Source organism: Accipiter gentilis, chromosome 7, assembly GCF_929443795.1.
Source record: "Accipiter gentilis chromosome 7, bAccGen1.1, whole genome shotgun sequence".
NCBI classification, from domain to species: Eukaryota; Metazoa; Chordata; class Aves; order Accipitriformes; family Accipitridae; genus Astur; species Astur gentilis.
In genome coordinates this window covers 38,862,961-38,889,039 of record NC_064886.1, presented here as the reverse complement: position 1 = coordinate 38,889,039, position 26,079 = coordinate 38,862,961, and the positions used below count along the sequence as shown (strand labels likewise).

The window sequence follows — 26,079 nt, the reverse complement described above, 5'->3', positions numbered from 1 at the left end:
ACAGTGACTATGGTAAGGGAGACACATACTCTCCACTCAGCTTTGTCAACACCTACATGTTAAGCCCAGTTCCTATCTGTTTTCAGTTACAGTACTGCTATTCCAAAGAAGTATTTCTCTTTAACTCAAGTAAATGGTGTTAATTGCAAATAGTGGGGCTGTGGGTTTTTTTTTTTTTTTTTTTTGGTCTGTTTGTGAACAAGTACCCACAGTGAACTTGGATGAGCTCATCATATTCATTGGTTTTGTGACTTCAGCCTGATTTGCATTTAGGATCTCAGAGAGTAAATCTAGTCTTTGACAGTCTTAACTCATCTTTGTCCACAAGTCGGCACCAATCTTTCTAACAGGTCTCAAGAGAAAATTTCATTGACAGTCAATAACAGTGAAGGAAAGAAGAATTCACAATAAGGCCCAGAGGTTTTCCCAACTCATATAACACACGTTATATCAGCATGATCAAATAAGCTTATGCTACATTTCCAGACAGTTTCATTCTGAATGTCTTTTGTAAGATCTAATCTACACTTCATTTAATTAAAAATCTCCTGTGTCTCTACCTTCTCTTTTACAACGAATCTTTTAAATGAAACTGAGGGATGCTAAGACAGTTTCAGGCATAGGAAGTATAGCAAGAAATTGCAACAATTTGCACTTCAGTTAGTGCAGTTTTATTGCAGCCAATATCACTTTCTTCACTGCATTTTTTTTAAATAACGATGTGCCCAGAATGGGAGTATATCTGCCTGAAGGGAAAAAACCTTAGGAAGTAAAAATAGGAAAGGGTTTTCTTCCAACTTTTATGTACACAAAAGGCAAGTTATAATACACTGTGACCAGACTGTGTTCAAATCCCTCTGTGTCTGGATCTCACTTCTCCTTCACAGTAGAGGTTAGCTGGCACTATCTTACCCTTCTGGTGCACTGTGTAGAACATTTTGCAGAATCAGGAACTGTGCAGGTGCAGAAAAGAAGGCAGACTCAGCTGAAACATAGTAGGCCAGGACAACGTGAAAGGCAAATATATTTTCTTACTGGCCCTACAGAGATTTCCCCTACAGTTGTATAGTTGCAGACTCTTCCACCTTCATGAAGGAAACCTATGTTAAAATCACCTTTCAAAATCTGGGGCAAGGAGGTTCCACTCATATTGAATAAATGTAAAGATGGGGAAAGGAAATAACCCTCCCTGCCCCTGAAAAATGAGAAACTCCATGAGCTCACTGAACCCTCTCCAGATTTCTGTTGGTAGCCTTCTTTCACGGGTATGGTTGTGGAAACTGAGGACCCACCATGTGATGAGCCTTGGGAGCAGACCTTGCCTCTGTGAAATGTAATTTAATCACAAAGGAGTTTGATTTCTTACCACTGCACTGCAGGATGCCATTTCTTTCACTCGTAGCATCACTTCTTGGCTAAATGTTGTTGGCCAAAATACTTGTGACACTAGTCCTCTGCTGCAGGCTTCCTGTGCTGTCAGCTTTCTCCCACAGAACAACATTTCATTTGCCTGTGAAACCAAAAGATCACTTGTGATCTTGGGTTATAATTACCTTAAAATCTTTTCCATACTTGCCTGTTATTTTCAAGATTAAATTTACAAATGGTCTCCTGTATCTTTCCATACTGCAGAATACTTTAAAAGGAGTTTCGGTAACTATTTAAGGATTGTGCAGGTGGCCAGAGCCAGCATGGGTTTCAGTTAAGAGAAATGTGCTGGCACGCATGATGAATCTATATTGCTGATTTTACAAGAGTAACTGCCAGTGATACTGTGCAAAGAGTCATGGAACCTAGTATGAAATACTTTGTAGAGAAAATTCTGCTTTGTTATACTGGTAAAAACTAAGCAACCTTACTAGAATTATTATGGATTGTCTTTAGAGAGCAGAGAGCAGTATCTTGCTCTGTTACTGCAAAATCCTAACGCAGCACAGACAGGTACTCTGCAACATTATTCTGCTAATGCATTTCTTCCCTTTTCTACCATGGTCTTGACAATCCTTGCCTTTTCAACCTGTGTTCAGTCTTTCTTGTGTACAGCATGTGTAGTACATTGAATTCTGAGGTCATTTTGTGATAAGAAATTGGTAGGGGTTAGATGAACTTTCCACAGATTTCATTTCCATTCGTGACAATTAAGAGAAACAATTGTTTTCTGCCTTACTTTTTTAAAGAGAGAAAGAAGAGCATGAATTTAAGAAAGGTTCTTCAGCAATTTGAGGTGGAAAACCTTACCAGTGCAACACCCAGAATTTGCGGGAATGTGTATGATGAGCAGCCAGCTGGAGTGAGTCGGATTGTTGCATATGGTGTCTGAAACCATGCCTTCTCACTTGCCCAAACGATATCACATAGTGGTAAAATAGAAGCTCCTAACCCAAGAGCAGGACCGTTGATAGCAACCACAATTGGCTTCTTAAATTGAATAAAAGCTTTTACAAAATCCCTAAAATAAAAAATAAAAGAAAAATCTTGAATACAGCAGTAACACTTAGATAAATACCCAAGCTTAAAGTACTTAATCTGAAAACAAATTAGAACCACAGATGAACACAATAAATGCCATGGCCCAGTTTTATGAGGTCAGAATTGCAAGATACTTTCTAGTTTGCACATGGAAAATGTTGCTCATATTTAGTTATTTAATCTTTCTGAGTACCTGGCATATTAAATAGTTTTGTATATGAATTAATTAATTAATTGGAATGAATTGACTTTTGTACTTTTTGCAGACTGGTTTGGTTAGGTTTAGTTTTACTTCTGGACCAGTAACTTATGAGTTTGTACACATAGCGCTTCTCTGTTTGTTCCGCAATGGTTAGTATGGACTTTTACCGATCTGGTTTGGCTAACTTGATGAACATATTATAGCGTGAAAGACTGGAAACTCATAGGTGGATTGCTGAATATTTATTTTTTTCAAAAAGTTCTCTTAAGATCAAAAGGTTGTCAAAGGTTACTGCAAGTCCCATCAATGAATTGGGAGATAGAAATTTATGGAACACCAGCAGAAAGAATAAGACCCACAAAGGGGAGTCAGAGAGAGAGAGAAATGTTTGAACAGGGAAAGAATTAGGCGAGTGATGTGTTGGCTCTTCATTGCAAATGTCTTTGGCAAAGACATAACAAGGTAGATGCCCTTGCCTGCCTACAACAGTAAATGTGAAGCAATGGGAATAATGGGGAAGTAAACGTGATCAGATTCATCTGGATGAATGAACTAGAACATGTTAAATTCTGTGCAATGAGGAGGTATTTTAAATAAGTTACCTACCAGCAACTGTGGAAAGACATCTGTTGAATGGAACAGTCTATATACCAATTAGGAAAAAGCGTGAGTGTAATTGTGGGCAAATTATGAGCTCCAGCAGCTCAGTGCACAGCAGGTATATGGAGGCAAACGAGATGCTCAATTACTTTAGAAAAGAGACATGTATAAATCAAATTCAAAACAAAACAGGAGATTCTGTTCCTGCATTGGGTATTTATTAGATCCAGAGTGCATCTTTGCTGACAGATTTTAGGAAAGAACATTTTGTCAAATGTGCCCTTTGATGAGCTGCAGCCTTCCCACTGAGGTCAAAAAGACCTAGACTTCTGTATGTGGGAACAGGAGGTGTGCCTTGCAGGTTAGAGTGCCGATTTGGCAAAAAATGGAAAACGTACTGAAGATAAGTATTTTATTGGACTGAAGTGCAAGGGCATTGGCTATATTTTAACTGAAAACAGAGAGTCTGAGGTGACCCAGCATTAAATGTTCAGTGAATGAGTTCTGTTTTTCAGGCTATCTAGTAAGGAGTTGATTTTTGATCATGGGAAAATAGAGACTCATGGGAATTGATGCAGCTCTGTTCACACAGTGAGTAATAAAACAGGAGATCAGAGGCAAGACAAAAAGAGTGAAATAAGGAGCATCATATTTGTCTGTTCAAGACCATTTCTTTCTAGAGGATAGCAGGGTTAAGGAGAGTTGCGGTTCATTTTTGTTTGCAGAAGCAATGCTGTTCCCCTATCTCGTTATTTCTTCGGTCGTTTATGGTTCAGTAACGACTGTGGATCACAGCACCTGCACCTGATTAATTCCAAAATTTTGAGAACCTTAGTAGTTAAGCAAGTAAGCCTTCCAAGTAGGACTACAGATGGGAACAGGGATATGACAAATGATAGGTAAAAAGAACAAACTATGGATAAATGGTGGCAGCAGATCAGAGGACCATGTTGAGGCAGAAGAAAATAGTGTTGTGGAGAAAAGCAGGAAGTATGTGGTGATAAATGGGACTGGAAGTGAATGTGGAAAAGCAATTAGGGATGTGGAGAGGAAATGGTTAGATGATGGAGAGGAAGAACAAAGCAGAACACATTAATGGAGGGGAAAGGTTGAAGGAAATGTGAAATCTCCATATGAGTGAGCAAGGAAGGGAGGACCTGGAGATTGGGAGAGGGTGGAACAGAACACTGAGAAGACACGATGAGCCTCTGTCATGAGGGAAGGACAGGGAGCACAGAGGATGGTACAATGGATGGGTATGGAACATGCCACCTATAGGATAGAGTGAAAGGCTAAAATATTGGGAGCTTGTGAGGGCAGCAAATGCCTGCATTTGGTCTACAGAAGCTGTAGGCCACATATGCACAGTTGCAGTGCAGCCTGTCTGCCTTTTTCCTGCTCCAGGAGCGCAATGCCAGACACATGTCTGGATGACGGCAGCTCAGGCTGATGGATCTGTGTTCAGTACCTGGAGAGATGCTACACTGCCACACATCTGTGAGCTGCAAGCCCCAAAGGCAGTAGATGAGGACAGGGACCAAATGAATAAATCATTCATGTGAGATGAGACTTGATGGGTATTTAAACTGCAGTTTTAACTTGTGATCAGTATCTGAGATCCATACTTTAGAAAGTGGAAACACATGGTAATCAAGATGTTAATTTCATTTTGATACAAGTCTAACTTGATGTAAAGCAGTAGAGGACGCAGAGATCTGTTAATGTGTTTTAGGACATCCTAACCACTGAAAAAGCGAAGTGTACATTTTTTTCTACCCTTATTACAGTGTATTTTCCATGAGTTGAGTCCTTTGTTCACAGAAAGCACAGAGAGTGCTAAATGGAAAACGTAGTGTATTGTTTCCAGAAGTACAATAAAAATCTATTTCCAGTGGGCCTGAAGCCGACATTCTTGACAAGGAGCAGTACATTGTACCAGTATTTCAAGAGTGGTCTGTGAGTCCAAGGATGGAAAAACTGAGTATCGTAGTTTGGCTTACACTCATTTAAATGTTGAATTGGTAAGTATACCTGTATATTAAAGGTGTGTAGATAAATGTATACATATATAACAATACCTATCTACACTATATTTACATGTATAAAATTAAATTTGTATCTTCTAATGGAGTGTGAGTGTGCCTGTGTTTTCAAACAAGAATAGTGATATTCTTCCCTCATGTTTTTTTGGTTCCACATTATTAAAAATCCCTCACATTAAAAAAAAATAAAATTAGGATGTGTCCTTCAAAGGGTTTTTCTCTTTTTAAATATCACTACATGATATTGAAGCATAGCTAGGGTCTTAAAAACAGGTCATAATTTATTATACATTTTAAATTCTTTCAAAACAATTACTACTTTGAGAATTTCAAAAGTATTAAACTGAGAATCCAAACTGATCTGCAGTAGTTGTAACCAAGACAATCAGTGTTTAATACATGTCGTATAGTAACTAAACCTGATCTTATGTTATACTAATATATCGAAAATATAGATCTATTGTAAAACCAATTCTTTAATATTCCTTCAAAAAAATTGTTGCACAAAGTTGTAAAGCTCTCAGAAGAATAATACTTATTTGTAGGAAGTGGGGGGAAAAAAAGGGGCCCAAACTCTCTCCTGGTACAGACTGGTGAAATACCATTGGCTTTAGTGGAGTAATGTTGATTTTTACTGGAAGATTGGCCAAATACGTACAAAGTTTACCTTGTGGATAATGGAAATATTTGGTGATGTATTGTGCAGATTGATTTGTAGACTGCATGTCATAAACCCTGGATTTCTATTAAGGTAATGTGATATATATATAAGGAAAGTCACATTTTAGTTATGAAAGTAAAACTACATTTACATATATATTAAGTAATTTAAGTTTAAGAAAAAGAGTGGAGACCCTTCTAATAAGGTTCTGAAATACAGTGGCAGACTGCTGTTTCAACAGAATATGAGTAAGCCATGGATTTCCATTTGTACTGAAATTCATTAAAATGATGAACATTAAAACAAGTAAAATATCTGCCTTTCAGGAACCACTTTAGAACATGAAGCAATAGCTAATTTGGAAAAACAACAAAGTTGTATTTGAATTTGGAGGAATGATTTGAAATACTAAATACATAGAAGTGGAATAAAATAAATCCCTATGGGTATTAGCACTGGAATAAATGTGCTTTCTTTTCTAATAAGGAAAGGTCCAAGTTTTTTTTATTAAACAAATTTGTAAGACTATAATTAGAATGCAATCAACACTTAAATATACAACATTTTTGGACCTGATAAATATCTTTATAATCACACACTGCATTTCATAATTTAGAGATCATAGGTAAGCTTGGGTCACCTTATAGCTTCTGCAATCCTAGTGCTTTCCTTTCTTCTGTCATTGGATAACCTGCCAATTAAATATGAGTAATCTAGGCCACTACAGAATACACTTCCCACTGCGCTGAGAAGTAAGAGTTTACTGTCATCAGCTGATGCATTGCACAATGCTCTCCGAACTTCCTTCATGATCTGTGGATAAAGAAAAGTAAACAATTCGACATGCATGCCGTTGCAATATCATTTCCCTAGTTTTACAAACCTTACTGATTTTGAGAGACTTACATTTTGGGCACTATTAATATTTACATCAATTATATATATTGATATAATTTTAATATACTTAGAATGATAACACTGAGTTTTATATTTGGAAGTGCTTTGTAGATGCTTACTAATTCAAAGAGGTTTTAGAACTTGGCTGTTCTTTGCTTATTCTACGGGAAACTAGCTAGCTTATGCTATTTGATTGCAATTTAATAATTTCAAATATCATTTTTTTTAATTTCATCATGTATATTCAGTGTACATCACTGTATCCTCAGTAACATGGTTATGACAACAATAGCCTATTAACCTCAATAGGTTGTAAGCAAAATCTATAAACCCCAGTTTTCAGTTTTTCAACTACTTTGGTTTATATGACTTGAACCAGAGCAAGGCAGGACAAGAGGACATCATATACATCAACATGACAAATATATTATTCATTTTTCTGTGGTCAGTGATATTGTTACAGTCTGCAGAAGTTAGAGCAAAAAAGCCACATGAAAGAGAGACATTTTTACACTCTGATTTACAACTGGATCAGGCTATTAATTGCACCATAAATCAAATGTAATCAAAATCTGTATAGAATTGAGCTGCTTGTATTGTAAGAAAATGCTTTCATCTGAGCAGAATTGTTTTTCTAATGATTTTTAAAAGGAAATATTATTTCATAAACTTCTGATTGGTAACCTCTTGTTTGGTCACAATTCAGTGTAGTTTGTAAGCTCTAACTAACTTCAGCCATTTCAGATTTCCCTCTTTTGAGTGATTTGCTCCTCACTTCAAGGGCCATGATTTCATCTAGTGTGACACCTCCTATGCTTAAACATACTCATGTGTCAAAGGATTTCCTGTAGACAGGGTCCTGCTGAGTCAAATTTTTCTCTTTCGAGCTGAAAGATTTGCTGTTAGTGTAGATTTGGGTAAAAGATAGCAAAATGTGGTTGGTGGGTTAAATATGTTTTCCACGTGAGAGAAAACCAAGATTTTTAGCTTGTGATTATTTTTGTTCGCTCCTTTCTGTTTCCAAAAATTCTTTAGATCTCTGAAGTGTCTTATTTAAGAAATGTCCCTAAACACAGAACAGAAGTTTTGTTTATACCATTCTAGGTAGCCTTTTATTAGAAATTCTGTGGCTTCTGAGACCAAGCTTGAACTTGTATATTCAAACCATGCAGTGCAATGCTACCTGCCTGCTTTCCACACGTGTTTGCATAAAAATGATTTTTACTGACTGCTGAGAGTGGGACATGAGAAAGCAGGTGGTGAACCTTTAGATGCTTCACTTTTACAAGTGCATTTCAGAACGCCTGTAATACCGAGTATGTGACAGTGGGTGGAAGTGAAGTAATTAAAAGCAGCAGAATTTGGAAGTGTATTTGAAATTCTTGTGCAGGTACAAAAATGTCATCAGCGATTTTACAAGTACTGCTTATTCTCAGAGTCTCGGAGGCTGTCTCAGCCCTCAGTTGGTAACAACATAGCAAAACTCGCACATTTTGTAAAGGGGAAACAAAGGAAAAAAACACCTTAAAACCTCTGTTCAAAGTTAAAAAAGAAACTTTAGAAGGTGGTAGATGTTAGAATAAAAAGATAGATTTTTTGATTTTCCTAGTTCCATGTGAATGCAAGATTGTCCTCTTAGTTTATTTTAAATGTTCTCAAAATTTGCTTTTTCTTAGGGAGGATGTATAAATATCAGAGAATACCAGTTGAACATTTTTATATACAATGAGGAGTGTTGCTTTAAATATGATGCCATGATAGGATACTCCATTCAACAAGTTTCTTTACCATTCCCCTTCCTCCAGTGATAATTGCATATGTACCGTCTCTGATATTACCACTGCTATCCTTCAAACACATAATTACCATTACAAACCTGTCTCTTTTTTATCTTACCCCTCATTGATTTGGATGGCTAAAGCCATGTAAAAGTATACCAAACTTTTGAGCAGACGTGATACTATTTGTAGGAAAAAATATTCTGCTATCACTGTTTTTTCAATGTTTTGGAGAGGGTGATATTAAAGGTCTGTTATTAGAAACTGATTTCTCAGATACAGTTGAAAATGGGAAGGTTTTGGTAGTATTTTGGGTAGTATTTTTGAGCAGGAGTGAAAAATATAGTTCCACTGCTCTACTAGTTTCTAACAAAAGAAAACAGTATCAGAAAGCAGGAAATCTTAATGTGTCAGTGTTTTCAGTCTCAAAAAAGTCGGTTGGTTTTTTTTTTTTTTTTTATTTTAAATCTCTAAGTTTGTCATTAACTTTATCATCAAAAGGTGCTGGGAGGCTCACTGGAATACACCAATGCCAGCAAAGTCAATCCTCACTCCCTTGTTCTATGCCATGATTCCTTTGCTGGTGCAGTGCAAAATTCACCGGGTCACCTTGTCATTCATTGTTACGACTTATGTTATCCTAGTTATAGCCAAGCTGCTGTTCACTGTTGCTTCCGAATGCCTTGGCATCATAGCTTTCCTCATTGATTGTCTGGGTATGGGCATTTCTCTACAGATGTTTATATGATTATAGGAAAGCTACTAACAATAAAATAAAGATAAAAGAGACCGGTGTGCTCGTAGGGTTGCAGAACTGTTTATCAAACTGCAGTACTGTAAAGTAAATATAATTTTAGTTCAGAACTGCTGTCTGGTTTTAAGCACAAATTTCCATTAGTGTGGTAGTGAATTCAGTTTGCAATTATAGAGATACTATGTGTATTTTGTTACATTTCTTTATCAGACTCCATATTCTTTTTCTCTCTTCCATATTTCTTAAACCTTCCCTCATTTTGGTATAACTATGGCATTTGTCCAATTAAATTTTACTTTCTCTAGTGGAGCAGATCTAATATTACTATTTGCAGAGCTGCATAGCAGTATTCTCCAGTTCCATATTTTTTTTTAAATTAGCTTTTTTATGGTCTTTTAGTTAATTTTCAGTTGTGGGGCCAGTATTTCTATTCAAATGCATTTGACTAAAATTTCTGAGGATGTATTTACAAAACGGTATGGACCAGTTATTTAGCTTATGATAATCTACCAAATTACAAATTTAGACCAGGCCTAATACTTCACTTCCTGTTTTACAGAAACCCAAATATATAATAAAATTATCACTTTCTCAAAAGTTGCCAATTTTTTTAATCCTGCTGAGAAAATAAGCTGTTTAGTTCTTTAACAGGACACCTTATACTGCAAAATAAACATAAAATGTTTAAAAACTTCATTAAACTTCTAAGAGCTTATTTTAATGCCTTTCACTGGATGTTGGAAATTTTAAAAGGCATTTGGTGCCCTTTGCTTTCTATATTGCTTACATTCTGGGGAAATCAGAGAGCTGGGAATTTAGCACTGTAATTATACAAAGCATCTCAAACAGAAGTCTCTTGTTCATGTAAATAGTAATACTAGTTTAAAAGGTTAACTTCTCTGAATTTCTAAGGATTTGCTGTTGATATTCTTAAAGGTAAATATTCTGTAAATATTACAGTAGACCAAAATTTTAAAGCAATTCAGTTGTTCTTAGAACCTCTTCCACAGTCGTACCTTTTTACATAAATACACTTTTTGTTACTTACTGACTCTTTGTGCAAACAGATTCCAAGTCCTTTCTGTTTGATAAATAAAGGACTTACTTAGGAACCTGTAAGGCTGGCTTCAGTCAGAAATACTGGCCAAAAAGCCAATTTGTCTTTGTATGACAGCAAAAATACTGATAACAGTAAACTTGTACCTGCCTTTTTAAATTTTTTTAAGTTGGGAAAAGTAAGGAAAGGAAGACAAACCAGTGCTCCAAAATGCACCTGGTAGAACTTCAAACCCTGTAATTCTCATGGCTAGAAATTTGAAACCCAATTCTTTTGGATGAGAAGTGTACTTAAGGTAGTTTTATCAGTCTTAAATGGAGATATTAGCTGTTCAGGGTATGTTCTGCTTTTAATTCAAGGAAATATTAATTCCTAGCTCTGTTAATCGTGTAAAGTAAAAGCAGTGGATGGATCCATCTAATCTTAAGTTTGAAACAGAATTTGGATCCTTAAAATGTGCTGAGTTACAACAGCAACGTCATCATTGGAGAAAGAACTTCAGAAGCAGCAAAAGACCCATGAGAGAAAATGCCCTAATGGAGTTTATAAAGATGAAATATTTTACATATGTATTTTAAAAATGAATTTTAAAAGTAGCAAGCCTAAGCCACTGAAATAAAAACAAGCTGTGCTGTTTCATGACACTGGCTTGGAAGTTTTATAAGGTCTTGTAAAGCATAAGAAAGAATTTCTATAGTGCCCTGAACATTTTGTAGAAAAAACTCAATTACTAGAGTGGCACTGAGCCAACTTCAATTAGTGCAAATGCTGCTGGAAGGAGCATTGGCACATTTCATGCTAAAATCACCTGCACAAACCCACAGGTGGTTACCAAAAACAAAGCATGAAGATTCAGGTAGACCGCTCTCAGCAGCTTTTCTTTTTTTTTTTTTTTCTTTCTTTTTTTTTTTTTTTTTAATAAATAAGTTCTTTGTTATTTTAATTAAATTGGCATAAATAGCAGAGGCCAATGGTTGAACCAAACTATTAAATTTCATCTGAAGATTAAGGTAAGGCACAAAGGGAAGCAGGGCTGTTTAGGGGTGAGAGTCATTTTGTATAAGCTTAATTTTATGATTGTGGGCAGTGCACACCTCTTCTTTTTTTCCTAACATAGATGGCTGAGAATAACCAGACCACTATTTTAACCACACCAAGTAGACCTGCTCTGAGTAAATTAATAATTTACTATTTAGCAAACATAATTTACTGAATGTCTAATCAAGCTTGAAGTTAGCGTTTCTTTTGACACAACGAAACACACTTTCTTGTCAGGCATTAGAACAGGCTGCCCAGGGAAGTGGTGGAGTCACCATCCCTGGAGGTGTTCAAAAAACACGTAGATGTGGCACTTCAGGACATGGTTTAGTGGGCATGGTGGTGTTGGGTTGATGGTTGGACTTGATGATCTTAAAGGTCTTTTCCAACCTAAACAATTCTGTGATTCATTTTGCAGGAATTTTGTGTTTGTACTTTTTATTCACTGGTGATAAAAGGCATCAAAACTGAAAATGTAAACATCCCTAAAATACTCTTATCAGTTTGTCTCACCTATGGCTATGGGTGACAAACTGCAGGAACAAGGCATTCGACATGTTCCTCCTTTCAGTTCCTTGGATTTTTGCTGTACTTGCCAGCAAGGATGTGGAATTGCCAATATTGGAGGTGCTGGATTTTGTGGTGTGAATGATCATGGGCTGCAGCCTGGACTGAGGCCAAAGAAGTCGTTTCGTGTTTGCCAGCAAGCAGCCTTCAGAGGGCAAGAGCTTTCAATTGCTCTCAGCCTGGATGAGTTTTAAACAGACAATCTCAATGTGGAGAACTCATTACCTTGATTAATTCCTGACCATCCAGATCCTGGTCAGTAATGTAGTTTTCTAAAATGTATTTCCTGGTTTTTGAGTGAGCTTCAATAAAGGATCTAGAAATAGTCTATGCCAGTGATGCAAGAAGAGGACTATTATATGCTTATCATTTATTCTTCCACAGAGGTGGATTCCCGGCATATTGAAAATTTTCAAAGAATGAAACGGATTGCTTTGGCAGACCTGAAGAGCCTGAATTAATTCGCTGGTTAGAGCATTTGAACACTGCTGATGTGGAACAGCACAGCCAGCAACGTAAAGGTATGTCTCTTCAGCCTGAACGTAGTTAAGTCAGTCCTTGATTTCATACTTTTTCAGGCCCTTGAGCTCTTTGTTTACCTGCAGTGTCAATTAGTGGTAATTAATACATGGATGGAATGATGGATTTGATGCAATCTAATGTGTTTTAAGGAATTTGTATTAAAAGTAGGTGTTTGATGTTCTGTGTTAATTACCAAGATAGTCCTTTTAAATATTATATAGTTTAAACACTAGAAGTGAGAAATGTATGTACTATTAGTTTTAACTATTTAGTATCATTCTGTGTATTGATGTCCACGTGTAGGTGTGCATTTGGGAAGGGGAGTCAAATTTAGGGCCCATCATACCTGCCAGTGGTTTTATCTGAAGCTCATTATAAGTACTTAATTTCAAATTTAATCAGTTTCTTATTGAATAAAGTAACTCCTCAAAGCTATCATCTACTTTTCCCTCAGATGCTGCTCAAACTGATATTTCATATACTCTTATCTTGAAGTTACTATGTAAGACAGAGCTGCGCTGGCATGTCTGGAGGGCAGAAAAGGTAGAGATCTGCCACACTGCGAGCGGCTCGTGGAGGAACTCTGCCTGCAGAACGCTCACAGGCAAAACTGGTGCCGGGAGGCAGCTCCTGTTGGTTCCTCTCTCATCTATGGTAAGCCCTTTCCATCAGGCCATTACTGCCCATGTGGAACAGGGCTCAAGCATGTTCTCTGCTCTCCGGGACATGCAGCCTGATGCAGGGATTTACTGACACCCCTTTTGTTCTGACATGGGAAAGGTATACCAGGGCATCACCGCCCACTCTGCTGGGATCACAGGGAATGGAAGGAAAAACTTCTCAGCCCTTCCAGTGACCTATATATGTACTGGAGCAGTACAAGCTACAAGTCCAAGTCTGACCTTAAGTGTATAATGTTTGGAACAAGGGAATTAATAACATTTATATGTTGTACGAATTCATGCAATTCAGCTGAGAATAGAGCCCCTAATTGGTTGAGATTTCATAAATAAGGACTCATAAAGTGATTCAGAGACAAAAAGCAATTAGGGATCAAGATATACTTTTAGAATTACCATCTCAGGATATAGCCTGAAATTCTCTGTATGCAACAACTGGAGCACTATTTAAATTAATAAAATGAAAGAGACCAGATTTCTCCTAAGGATAGTAAATACCAGTAACTTCAATGTGTGAAAAACTGCTTCACACAACTCCATGCTGGAAGTACTGATTCTGCCATTCCTTTCTTTAATTCTAATTTTTGCTTTCAGACATGTAAATTAAAAATTAATTTCCATTGCATTCTTTTTGATAGGAATCCCAAGCATGAAAAAGTTAGATATATCTGAACTCCATATTTCTTCTCTAAGATAATCAATTAGGACAAAAATACATAAAATCCAGTTCAAGTGCAGTGTTTCCAAGATAACCCACACATTAGGATGGCTTGCTTTGGTTTTTATGGCTACATGCTTACCTCCGGGGTCAGTGCATTGTTATCTGACGTCTGACTGGACAGCAGAATATGTGTAAAACCATCTTCTTTCCGGACTACAATGTCCCTGAACCGACAGTTACTTTCATTTTGACGCACGCTGTATCTTAGTCTCTTATCGAAGACATAATCTTTCTCCCCATCTATTTTCCTTTTCACAGTGCTGTGTAGATTCAAGCTTCCATTGGCCAGAGAAGAACCTTTCAGATGGAAAGAATCAAAGCATAGTTATGTCTATACCTTCAAAGAAATGGAGTGATACTTTCTATTAGCTTAAACATAGGTCAGTATTTATGATAGCCTCTATGTGATAGATTTGATAAATCAAAAATATGCCTGGCTAGTCAGATATGGCCTCAATCCATTCTTATTATTCTATATTCCAACATGGAGTATGTTTTGTTCTCTGATCAGACAACCTCTTGATCCAATGAACTGTAGCATGTAGGACTGGTACTGTAAATGGGATACAGTTCTGCTTTAAAGATGAAAGCAATTGTATCATAGTCTTTCACATGAATTTGGGTTGATCCCTGAATTCATAGGAAGATTCTAATTCAGCTTTGGAGAAACTTGACATGACAAGTTTAGTCCAAATCCCATCTTTCACAGTTACTTTTTCTTCCTTTTATGGTGACCAAAAGGTCATTATCAGTTTCAAATAACAATCCCAATACACACTTGTTGCACCTCTCTGTGTGACAGTAAGTTAAGGGAGTTCCTACTAAGCTGACACAACTGGGATTCTCTTCCATGTATCCTTGTGGTTAGCATTAGAAATAGCAGTTAGCCATCCTCTTTGCTCCAATCCCAAGTTTCTGCTCATTACATTTTGCAGTAACAATAATTACTGACTTTTTACTAAGAGGTATGATATTAATACTGGACTTTGTACATAATAAATACTAATGCTGATGCCATTTTGGAGGGTATCCAGCAGTAGGAAAAAAAGGAAACAATGACAAGAAAGATATAGTTCCTCCTTAAAAACAAATGAGAGTAATAGTATGTCAATTTTAAAAGACAGTTTATTCTCAATTACTCTGTGTATGAACTGTAAACTATTACTTTGCTTATGTTTACAGTTCCTCTGTAATAGGCAATATATTGTGATTGGTAACAATGCTGAGCTGGAATGTTGAAAATATCTTTACAAGATTTTAATGTAATACTCCTTCTCTAATTACAGATGTTTCACATGATTACCATTAAAAGTAAAGCAGAGACAGGTTGTTGAGGAACAGAGATTAAAGTCACTCTGTTCATTGAAATAATTTCCAAATCTGTTTTTTGTTTAAATAGACATGAGCCCACAATGTGCTGTATTTAAGAAAGGCCAAGAAAAAAATGAATGAAAACACCTTTGTTCCGTTCTCTACTGCTGCCAAAGCTGACCTGTTCTAGCTTCTGGTATCAAATAGCCAGGAATTTTTAAAGGGCAGATGACATGAATATTAGAACATAAATTTAAATTTTATACTTTGAATGACCATTATCCAATTAAAAATGCTCTGTTGGAACGGAATTGAATGGTGAATTCATCACAGATTACTCTCTAAATCAAAATCACTTACCCTCATTTTGGATTAGCTACGTTTCAACTTGATGTTTATATAGGTAACTGAACTGTCTGATACCTCTCAGTTGGCAATGGCCTGTGGAATTGTTCACAGTGTGTGAAATGCCTGTATATACAGTGGAGTTACGATATGTGATGTTAAAATATATAGAGTGCTTAATAGTATTTAACTGGTGCATCATTTGGCCTCATCATGTAACGTGTGCATGTGTGTACACATATATCTACACACAAAAATGCATGTTTGTTAAAAAGTCTGCTATTTCAGTCAATCATAAAACTCTTTTTCATTGTTAAATTAAGAGATAACATCTAAAACATCGCTTATATTATATTGAATAGAGGATTTAACTGGTGCAATGCAAACATTGACAAATTATGGATTTGAAAACAAATCATTTGAAGCCAGCAGAATTTGAAATTTGTTTCCTTGTCAAGAATTATCTCAAGTGTAGAAATCACCATGTGCTTGAATTTTAAAAATTATGAATAATTTTTTATGGCATGTTTCTTCTTTTTTAGGAGGTTTTGCTAATGCATATATTTTGACATGTATTCTTACAAACAAAAATCAGCTTGTGAAATTACTAATGGAAAACTATATAATGGGGAATAATATGCTGAAACTACTTAATTAGTTGACTGAGGCAGACTTAAATATTGCATTTTTATCTATTCAATACTTACTATGTTGCCTGACCCAATAATAAGCTACTAAGATGTGAAGAGTTAAATCTCCCCCAAAAGGGTAAAGAACTTATAAAATCAGAGGCACAAATGAACATTGAATGGAAGATGTGTCAGATTAACAGTACTGATCATCTACCTAGTGTTGAAGATTGTGCCACATCTATTTTAAATACAGGTGGTATGAGACTAGTAGAAGATTAATTCACACAGATAATCCAGCTCAACAAAAAGCCTCAGTAATAATTTTATTCTAATTTTTGTTGTATTCTTCCTTGAGTAATGCATTCAGTTTGTAAATTAAATATATGATGTAAGAAACTACAGATCTTATCACAGTATTTTAACTATCTGCACGCCAGCTGACAGAAATTTAACCAGAGAGAAAGATCTAAATTAAATATGAGAGAAACATAGATGGAAAAGTGTCATTTCCAAGATGGATGATTAACAGAACAACATATATTAAGTAAATTGTTGTTTCAGTGTATACAGTGAAACCCTTTAATCTTGTTTAACCTGATAAACTGGAGAAAATGATCAGCAAAATCTAAAGACAACAGTCATGTGAAACCAGGCCAATTTAGCATGTCTGTTGCATGGATGTGATGGAGCTACTGAAGGTTTGCTCTGGAGCCACTAAAGCATCCAGATTGTCTCTGCATGAGAGTTAATAGTTAGCACCTGCTTAACGCACACAAGGGTAAGAGTACCTTAATATGTCAAGATGAAAAATGACTGTGACATAGGAAAAAAGAGACATTCTCAAAGCAATCTATACTGCATGTGAAACAAATTAAGGATGTCACAAATTAACTAAGGAAGCTTTAGGTACCTGTAAGTGTGGCTTACTGGCTTAGTAGTGAGTATTTGATGCTGAGGCTAAGTACAAAAAGAAAAGAGAACAGGAGAAAATATTCCTTCCTTTAGCGGGAGTTTAATCTAATTATTACATTGTTTTTAATCAGCAGTAGAACTTGTGGAATACCTAAAAACACACTGGTATCTGGAAGAAGTTTCAATATTTTTAAAGGGAATTTAAGATATTCCCAGACCACTGGTGCATCTAGTAATCCTTCTCCAAGAATGGCAGTAAAGAATGCTATTTAAGGAGAAAATGCAAGCTTGGCCACTTTCTGCAGTCCTTTGCCCTAGCATCATCCCTAAGTGCTGTATAGGAATATGGGAGGATTCATCCTTCCTGTTTCCTTCAGTATTTGCTCGTGGACCTTTTAATGGATTTCTCTAATCCACTTTTGAGCCTGTTGATGCTGTCTGTCTCCACAGCTTCCTGTGGTATAACTTTGAGAAGTTGTGTAGCCACTACACAGAGAAGAATTTTCTTTCATCCGTCCTTTTATCTGATGTTCTACCAGTTTCAGTGAGTGGTCCCTAGTTCTGCTATTGGGAGATTTAGTGAACAACAGTTCTGCATTCCTCAGTCTTCCCAATAGCCTTTCTCTGTCTCCTTTCTGTCTTTCTTGTGGGTAATGGTTAATACTGTACATACTTAAAAGCAGTGTTCTGTTGATAATTTACTAATAATTTCAGACTTCTCCAGCTAAGGGAGCATCTGTAAGATATCTAAAAGCAATGGGTTTTTATCCAAACTGAGAAAGCAAGCATATTTGGTTGTCTTTTACTGCCAGTATTGCTCCAGAATAAATAAAACAGAACAAGCTAAAAAACCAAGAGGAAGCAGTGACTAAGTTCATAGACAGTATTTAAATTAAGGGCACCATGAGACTACAAAGATTTTCTTAATGGAGAAAAACAGTGGTTAGTGATACATGACAAACAAAAATTCTTCAGCAGATGGTACAGAAATAGAGTGATGTAGAAAAAGCCAAGAGAAAATTAAAAGAGGATGTTTTCTGATGCTGTCAAGAAACTTGACAAAACAATCACTCTCAATTACAACATCTGGAGAGAAACAGAAATGTGATAACAGAAGACAACAAATATCATCAGAAAGAACGGTATTATTAGCTCCTGGGAGCATCAGTGGATGTTTTCCTGCAGAGTTTTTCAACATTTTCCTATTTGCAGATCCTTAAATAACTGTCAGCAAAGATGACTCTACTCTCCTTGTGACGGGATGTGTAGAAGGTAGAAGAGAGGTTTTGGTAAGAAAGATCGTCCCAACTTCAGCAAGGTTCCAGGCCTCCACTGGGCTGCATATATGATTTTGTTCATACATCTGTAGGTATACAGTCATCTTTCTGGGGTAAATAACTTACTGGTGAGAGTTTATCTATAGGCTGAGCAGGAAACACTTGTAGCCCAAGTGGATGTAGAGACAAAACAAAACAGACTTGGTGGAAGTCCACTCAAGGAGTCATCAAAAACTAGTGTTCAAGTAGCTATTATTTGTTTCAACAGAACTGGCATACCACAAACAAAATAGATATTTTTTTATTACTTATAGTTTATAAATTACTAATTATATTGCTTGGATCAATACACTAGTAGTTAAATGTTATTATAATATGAAAGAACATTGGTTCAAGTTGATGGGTTTTGGAGGCCTTCAACCATAGGCCAACACTGGTAGCAGAGCTGGGCCTACAGCTGGGTTTTCAAATTGGGGGGAATTTTTGAGTTTTCCAAATCTAGGCTTCATCTCAAGACCAACTTAAAATTTCTATATACCTTTTCTGTGCACTTATACTTAGCTGTGAAATGAGTCTGACATTCATTTGGGCTCCATATAGGCAATCTCAAAGCTGACACAAATGTCTCCTTCATCAGATTCTGCATGGGGCTGCCTGGAAGCCACAGCTTCTGGGAGCCAAACCCTGGTCCTCCAGGCTCCCTCTTTGTTCTACATATAGTGTCTGGGAGCCCCGTGAGCACTGATGGGGCATGCCGGGCTTTCGACTTGCAGACTCTGTGGCAGACTGCCTGAAACCTCTGGCATAGCTGGCTGCCTCAAAGCTGAACGTGGGAGTCCTGCCAAGCAGACTGCCACATTGCTCCTAGTCTCAAGGGACAAAGCCTTGGGACCTTGGCTCAGATTTGGAGAAAGTTTTGAAACCCAAGATTTTTGGAACAGAACTTCCGTTATTCAACAAATTGGCATTTTTCTCTGAAACTTTCTTCATTTGTAATTTGTAAAATTTCAGACCAATTTTAGTGTGACATCTATCCTGATTAAAATGAGTTTGTCATACTAACAGGACACATAGCGGAATCAAACTGGCATCTTCTGTGCTACTTCCCTGTGAGTGTGAATACTGTGGGGAATTCAGTAAATTGTTGGACTTGTTGAAGAGTAGTGCAAGTTTCTTTGATTTGATATTTCAAATGATGCAAAATCCTGTATCAGGAAATCTGACTTCTCTCAAGGTTGTAGGGCAATATTAGGAAAAAAGCTAGTATTTTTACTTTGACCCTTCTCCACCAGATTCTTTCTGCTCTTACTTTGGTAGTCTTATCTCCTCTTTGTAATTTTCTCCACTATGCATGTGCTGGATATCACAAAGCAAGACTGGAGGGATTTCTGACCTTGGGAGTGCTGCTGAGTATGGGTTTCTCATATGAGAACCAGGTAGAAGTTCAAAGATCTCTTCCTTTTGCCTACAGGGAGGTCAGAATGCAAGGGAGAAAGGAGAGCAAACTATAGAACGGAAGTGATGGATCTGGAGAGTGCAAAAACCATCACAAAGAAATGTTTTAAAGGAGCTGCATACATCAGCTGTGAGGCCAGGAGCCCTCTGTACATGGCAGAACACCTGGCTGCTTAGGGAAAGCAGCCTTCTACTGAAATAGAGCTCTCTTACAGGGATTATTCAAACAGGGGCTGGTAGATGCCATTCATTAGCTCTTGTGGGGACAAATGAAAGGCTCATTTGACCTTACAGTTTTTTGTGGCCCTTTAGTTCTTCAGTAAAAAAAAATAAATTCTAAAATATTGGAATTAATGCATTTTAAAGATGCATTTTGTATCAGAACTTCCCCAATGAATAACATAAAACAAATGATTAAAAAAACTTCATCAAACAGTAACAAAGCAAAGAAAAATAACTTTATACACATATGTAATTAGATATGCAAATATTTTTAAAGAAGCAGGTAACTTTTTAAGCAGTCTTATATGAGCTCAAACTCATCAAAATACAAAAGCCTGCACTCTCAATTTTAAGTGTTGACATCATCTGGGCTATTTATGCATTTAAAACTAACCATACATTTTGCTGGTTTGGGAGTCTCTAACAAGATATTTGATGCCTGGATTGAAAGATCCCAGTAGTTATAGGATGTAACCAGTAAGACTAGGCAAGGTCAGTTCTACTTCCCAAATCAAGTAGCATTTGCTAGATAGCCAGTAGGGTGGAAAATGGAAGGTGGGATGATATAATTTATGTTGACTTTTGAAAAGTTTTTGGCAGGGCAATTCACAAGAAGCTGTTAAGGAAATGAGTGCTATTACGGGCTATAGAAAGTGGCTAACAAAAATAAATAATTGGGACACATGGTTACTTTTCATCATGTCAAATGATTAGTAGTTGGCTGCCCTAAGGACCTGCAGAAGGATTAGTTTATTTAATGTATGTACTAATGAACTGGGAAGAGAAGTATGAGAGGAAAATTTGAAGAGAGTACAAAATAAGTAGAGTAAAAACCACGAAAGATTCTGAAGAGCTTCACTGAGTCATAATAAAAAGGTGAATTGGCAACAGTAAAGCAGATTAAATGCATAATGAAAAAAATCATACCTATAGCTGTGTTCTAAATTAACTGTAACCAGCAAGGAAAAAAACCCTAAAAGCAACTGTGTATCACTGAATGAAAACCTTTATGCCCTGTGTAACAGCAGAAAAAATAATTCTCAAAAGGTTGTATTGCCACTGTATCAGTAAGCAGTAGGAAATAATTTGGAAGAGCTCCTGCTGTTTTTAAAAGATATTAAAAAAACACCACACACCAAAGGCACAAGAGGATACTGAAAACTACCAGGAATCTGGAAAGACTTCCACGTGGTAGGAAGGCTAAAAAGGCTGGGGCTGCCTGCTGATTGACGGGATGTCTTCCGCTTTATCCCCTCATATAAGGACAAGAGCTTATTCAATGAAAGTAAAGGTCAAAAAACCCCAAACAAAACCCCAAACCCAAACCCTTGATGAAATAAAATGTGCTTCTCATTGTTAATTCCTGGAAATTACTGCCACAAAGCCCCACTGAGGCTTTAAATTTGGTAGGATTAAAAAAAAATAAAAGTTGGACACATATAGATAATGAGAAGCTACTTAGTTGCATTAAGCTGAATAGCTGAATATAGAGAACATAAGGCTTTATTCTTTTGAGAACTAAGCCAGTCAGTAACTATGAGGATTAGAAAGAAATTTCTCCTGTTTCTTCTTTCACTTCAAGGCTGTTTGTACCTTCCTGTAGAGGATGTCTTGTGACTTCTGATGTATCCAGTCACTGTCAGAGACAAGGACCTGGCAGTTCTGAGTACTGAATATGATGAGCATTAATACTGAGGAACTCAAATGTTATTCAGCCATACTTACCACAATACTTTAGCAAGAGTGGTATTAATTCCGTTTCTAAAAGAATCCTGATCTTTCTAGACCATTGGATCTGAGCACACATAACTAAGAAGTGATTTGTTACTTGATGATACACAAAACCAAAGTTGCAGTATTATACATACCTCAGTTGTCATTCCTACTTTGTGCCTTGTCATCATTTCCCCACAAGGACTTTATACTGCAAAGGCATGTAGCAAAGCCCACACTGCTCCGTGGGAAACGGAAGGAGAGAAGCCAACTGATAAAAAAATGGTGTAATTTATGGGGAAAGAGCGTGAAACTTGTTTATGTGCTTCTCACCATATCACTTGTGTAGCATGACAATACTTTTTCCATGAGTGGACTCTCTAGTTGCAGTTGCTGCAATTAACACCCCCTCCCCCCCAAGACTGTAGTTGTTTAAATCACATACCAATTCCATTCACAACAGGTGAATCATTACCAACTTCCAACACGCTGGGCAAATTTTGTTCTCCTTCATGATCATTTAAATCCATGTTTTGCTGTTGTGAGCCATTCCCAAAATGTCTAGAATCTTTTTCATGACTGCCATCTCCATTCTGTAGACCATTATGTGGCTTTTTCAGTGGCATGATCTGTAAACCGCTGGGAGTAGTTCGGTAAGTCACAGTTTTAGCAGCCCTGTCATTAGTAGATGCTGGCTTTGCTGCGTAACCTCTTTTCTGTTTTTGAAGAGATGGATTAATTCTCTTCCTTTTGTGTGTTGACCCTTTAGACTTCCCAGATTCAGAAGGTCTATGTGATATTTTCTCAACAGATGACCCTCGGCTTTCCCGTACAAATTTTGGAGCACTGGCCTGTTTCCCATGTCTTGATCGCTTTTCTCTAGTAACATGTAGTCCATTGAACTCATCAATAAATTCCTCACAATGTAATAGGTGATGTTCAGGTTCCCAGGTGTCTTCATTGCTTCCATAGCCTTTCCACCTGATAAGATATTCCCATTTGCCCTTCTTGTTCTTCCTTTTGTCTACAATCCTCTCTACCTAAAAGAAAAAAACAAAAATATCATATTAGAAAAATAGTTTGGTCATGAAAACGATATTCTTCATTTACAGCTAGGAAGGCCTCCCTGACACTGTAAAGGTGCCTTAGTATTCATGAGATTCTCTTAAAATATAGTGTCTAAAATATGAACTGACTCTGACATGGAAAGCCAACCCAGGCTAGCCAGAATGTAGCAACCTATTTTACAGGTTTAAATTTACCTTTCTTTCATAGGATGCAGTCCAACACTATATTCCCATTGGATCCTATAATGACCATGCTGACTGCTGATGAGAACCTACTTGGTGTGTGTATAAACTGCTTGACATAACATTTAGGAATTGGTGTTCAACAAAGAATTCCCACGAGCAGACCTGGCAATACAGGAGAAGAATGCAGTAGCCCCAGCGGTATTTTGACAGCAAGGCCATTTCCCCTTCTGAAAACATTAAGAAGAGACATAATACCTGATCAAATCTGATCTGGGAACCTGCAATAGCCACAATGTGAAGAAACAAGAGAGAACCTGAAGATCATTAACGAAAGCATGACATCTTTGAAAATCTTGTTGTAAAATGAGACTATTACTGTTACATTCCTCACCTACATCTTGTTTGAAAGAGCTAAATAAAGCATCTTTTGCTATATTGTCAGTTACTGATCACTCTCCTGAATCCACACATGCATTATGTCCCTATAAACACCCCCATACTTCTTCATGTCTTGAAACTATCTTGAACAGAGAACTGAGTGTAACAAATGACAATATTTTACACCAAAGATCGTATTTGCAGTAGTGTATATCCACTTTGCTACTTCCAACTTACAAAAATTTGTATTTTTAATGAATGCAATATTTGAGTAAATACACAAAATTGGTGAGTGCACCAATTAAAAATAAAAAGGAAAATGAAAGGGATAAAGGCAGGATTCTTACATAGAAGTAATGAATTTCATGAACCTATGCTAGGGAATGTCAGCTTAAGGAACATTTCTGCACTGACGGATGAAGGACTATATTGGGACTGCAAGCTGCATGTGAATTAACAGTATCATGCTGTTGTGGAAAATGGAGTGTACAACTGAAGAAATCTTTGTGCTATCTCAGCACTGGCAAGATTCAACTAGAGGGAGAGTGCATATGAAAACCCAAGCACAATCAGTGGACAGCAAATCATGGGTTTAAATTGCATCAAGTGAAATTTAGATCAAGTCATTAGGAAAAATGTTGTAACAGTAGTAAGAATTAAGCATTAGAACAGGTAACGTGGGGAAGGTATGGCAGGTTTTTAGATCAGTTTTTGTTAGACAAACATCTGCCATAGAAAAGTCATTGCTGGAAAATTGGGTTATGATGAGAAAACCTTTTGAAGTTTCTCCCAAGTTTGATTTTTTAATTTTTATTTTTTTTTTTAAATGTGGCTTATGAGGGATAAAGATGCCACTAATGAAAAAAAAATCATTATCATTAACCAAAAGCACTATTGTTAATTTAGAAAGATAAATAAGTGGATAGCTAATGTAATAGCTTTCATTGCTCTTCAAAGAAAAATCATCTCATGTGAAGAACAACAGTGGAATCTGTATGGAGATTTTAACCTTGAAGAAGGGCAATCACAGCAGTGTAAGTAATTGTTCTTTTTAGGTCCCCTGTTAGAGCAAACCAATGGATTAATTCTGTCTGTTCACTGGCTGGAACTGTACATTCATAGAAACCTTGGTGGGTTCCCCAAAGGAGTCTAAATGTAATTAGCAACTAAACATTATATTTCGATTGCAATTCATTTACATGGGAACTGTGCTAAGATATGTGTGTCTGAGTCATAGTGGACAGCTTTCCTCCATCTCCAGGGCACTCAACTGCAGCACCCCAAACAGCTCGTTCCTGTGCTCCGTCTTATCAAATACCTGCATAGAACCACTGCAGAAGCAAAGCAAGGCATCCTCTTTACTCTGAATTGAGCACAGTCCCCTTCAGGATTGCTCAGTGGGGCAAAACAATTAACTGAAGCTCAGTCTAGGCAAGTTTGAGATAATTTAGCTGAAAAGAGGGAAAAGTCCTTACATGAAAAATGAAGTGGCATTTTTTTTCATCCTCATTTGGGATGTGTGGCTTTCAATTATCAAACTAATAGACTTATTATGATCTTGTTGCCTTTATAGAGAGCTGCTGTCCAAATTATCCCTGGCTTTAAAATACTTATCCTCCTATTTGGGACTAGCCAGAAAGACCGAACATTGAACTGTGGAACACTGTAGTGGCCTGTGGGTTGTCTGTGGATTTGTTACTTTAATTACTGCAGCTCACTATACCAAGGAGCGAAATATATATATATATATATATATATATATATATATATATATATGTATGTCCTGGGGAAAAAATTAAATTGCTGCTAAACTCAGTAGATCACAGCTATCACTGCTGCAGAGAATTTGGTTTATGCTATTCTGTCTGTACTAGCTAAACAATACATGCATTCCTCTCCCTTTTTAATTCAGGAGTCTGGACTTGGAACACAAACTCTGTGTCAGGTTGATGCTACCTCAGAGTAACTTGTCTTTCTTTTGAGGAATTACACCGGTTGCATTCCCCCACTTGCTTACTGAAGGAAGAACCTCAGAAAGGATGGACAAATACCTTGCCATTTTCAGAATCACAAACAAAAAACATCTCTTCAACCTCACCTTTTTTCACTTATGCACATATCTTTAAATTTAACTATACCGATTTCTCATTTTCACATTGTTGCTCTCCTACAAGGAGGAAAAGTGAAGGGAGGAGGTTTTCTGGAGAGCATTTTTTAATATGGAAAGCACTCAAGTATTTTGGTGATGAGGCATTATGCATTTCAATTAAGAGGATAAAAGGAGAAAACATGAGTGGTCTTTGTTCCTGGGAAACAAAATACTGGCAATGGAGAATGTGATTAACCAGTTCAACATATCGTGAAGGGACAATAAAAGTATTTATGAAATTGGGTCAAATTTAATAAATGGCTTCAGAAAAAACATTCAGAAAGCAAATATATTTGGGAAAGACTAAGCATTTCATTACAGCATTTTCAGAACAAAATTATCAATGTTTCACTTCAAATTTAACTAACAAAAATAAAAGAAAGAGGGACTAAATAAACTGAAGACAAAATATTTTGTTTCCAGTCAACACTCTTTTGAGTTTGT

At 36.8% G+C, this 26,079-nt stretch overlaps 1 protein-coding gene across 1 annotated transcript in view; it reads right to left on the bottom strand.

The window, feature by feature from the left end:
- The window catches only part of CDYL2 (chromodomain Y like 2), a 61,465-nt gene that overhangs the window by 5,465 nt on the left and 29,921 nt on the right, over nucleotides 1-26,079 (bottom strand). Inside the window, exons 2-6 of the mRNA XM_049804360.1 lie at nucleotides 22,301-22,895; nucleotides 14,068-14,285; nucleotides 6,615-6,787; nucleotides 2,239-2,449; nucleotides 1,367-1,510 (exon numbers count right to left, since the gene is read on the bottom strand). Coding sequence (XP_049660317.1) covers nucleotides 1,367-1,510; nucleotides 2,239-2,449; nucleotides 6,615-6,787; nucleotides 14,068-14,285; nucleotides 22,301-22,895 — 1,341 coding nt within the window. The remainder of the gene's footprint in view (nucleotides 1-1,366; nucleotides 1,511-2,238; nucleotides 2,450-6,614; nucleotides 6,788-14,067; nucleotides 14,286-22,300; nucleotides 22,896-26,079) is intronic.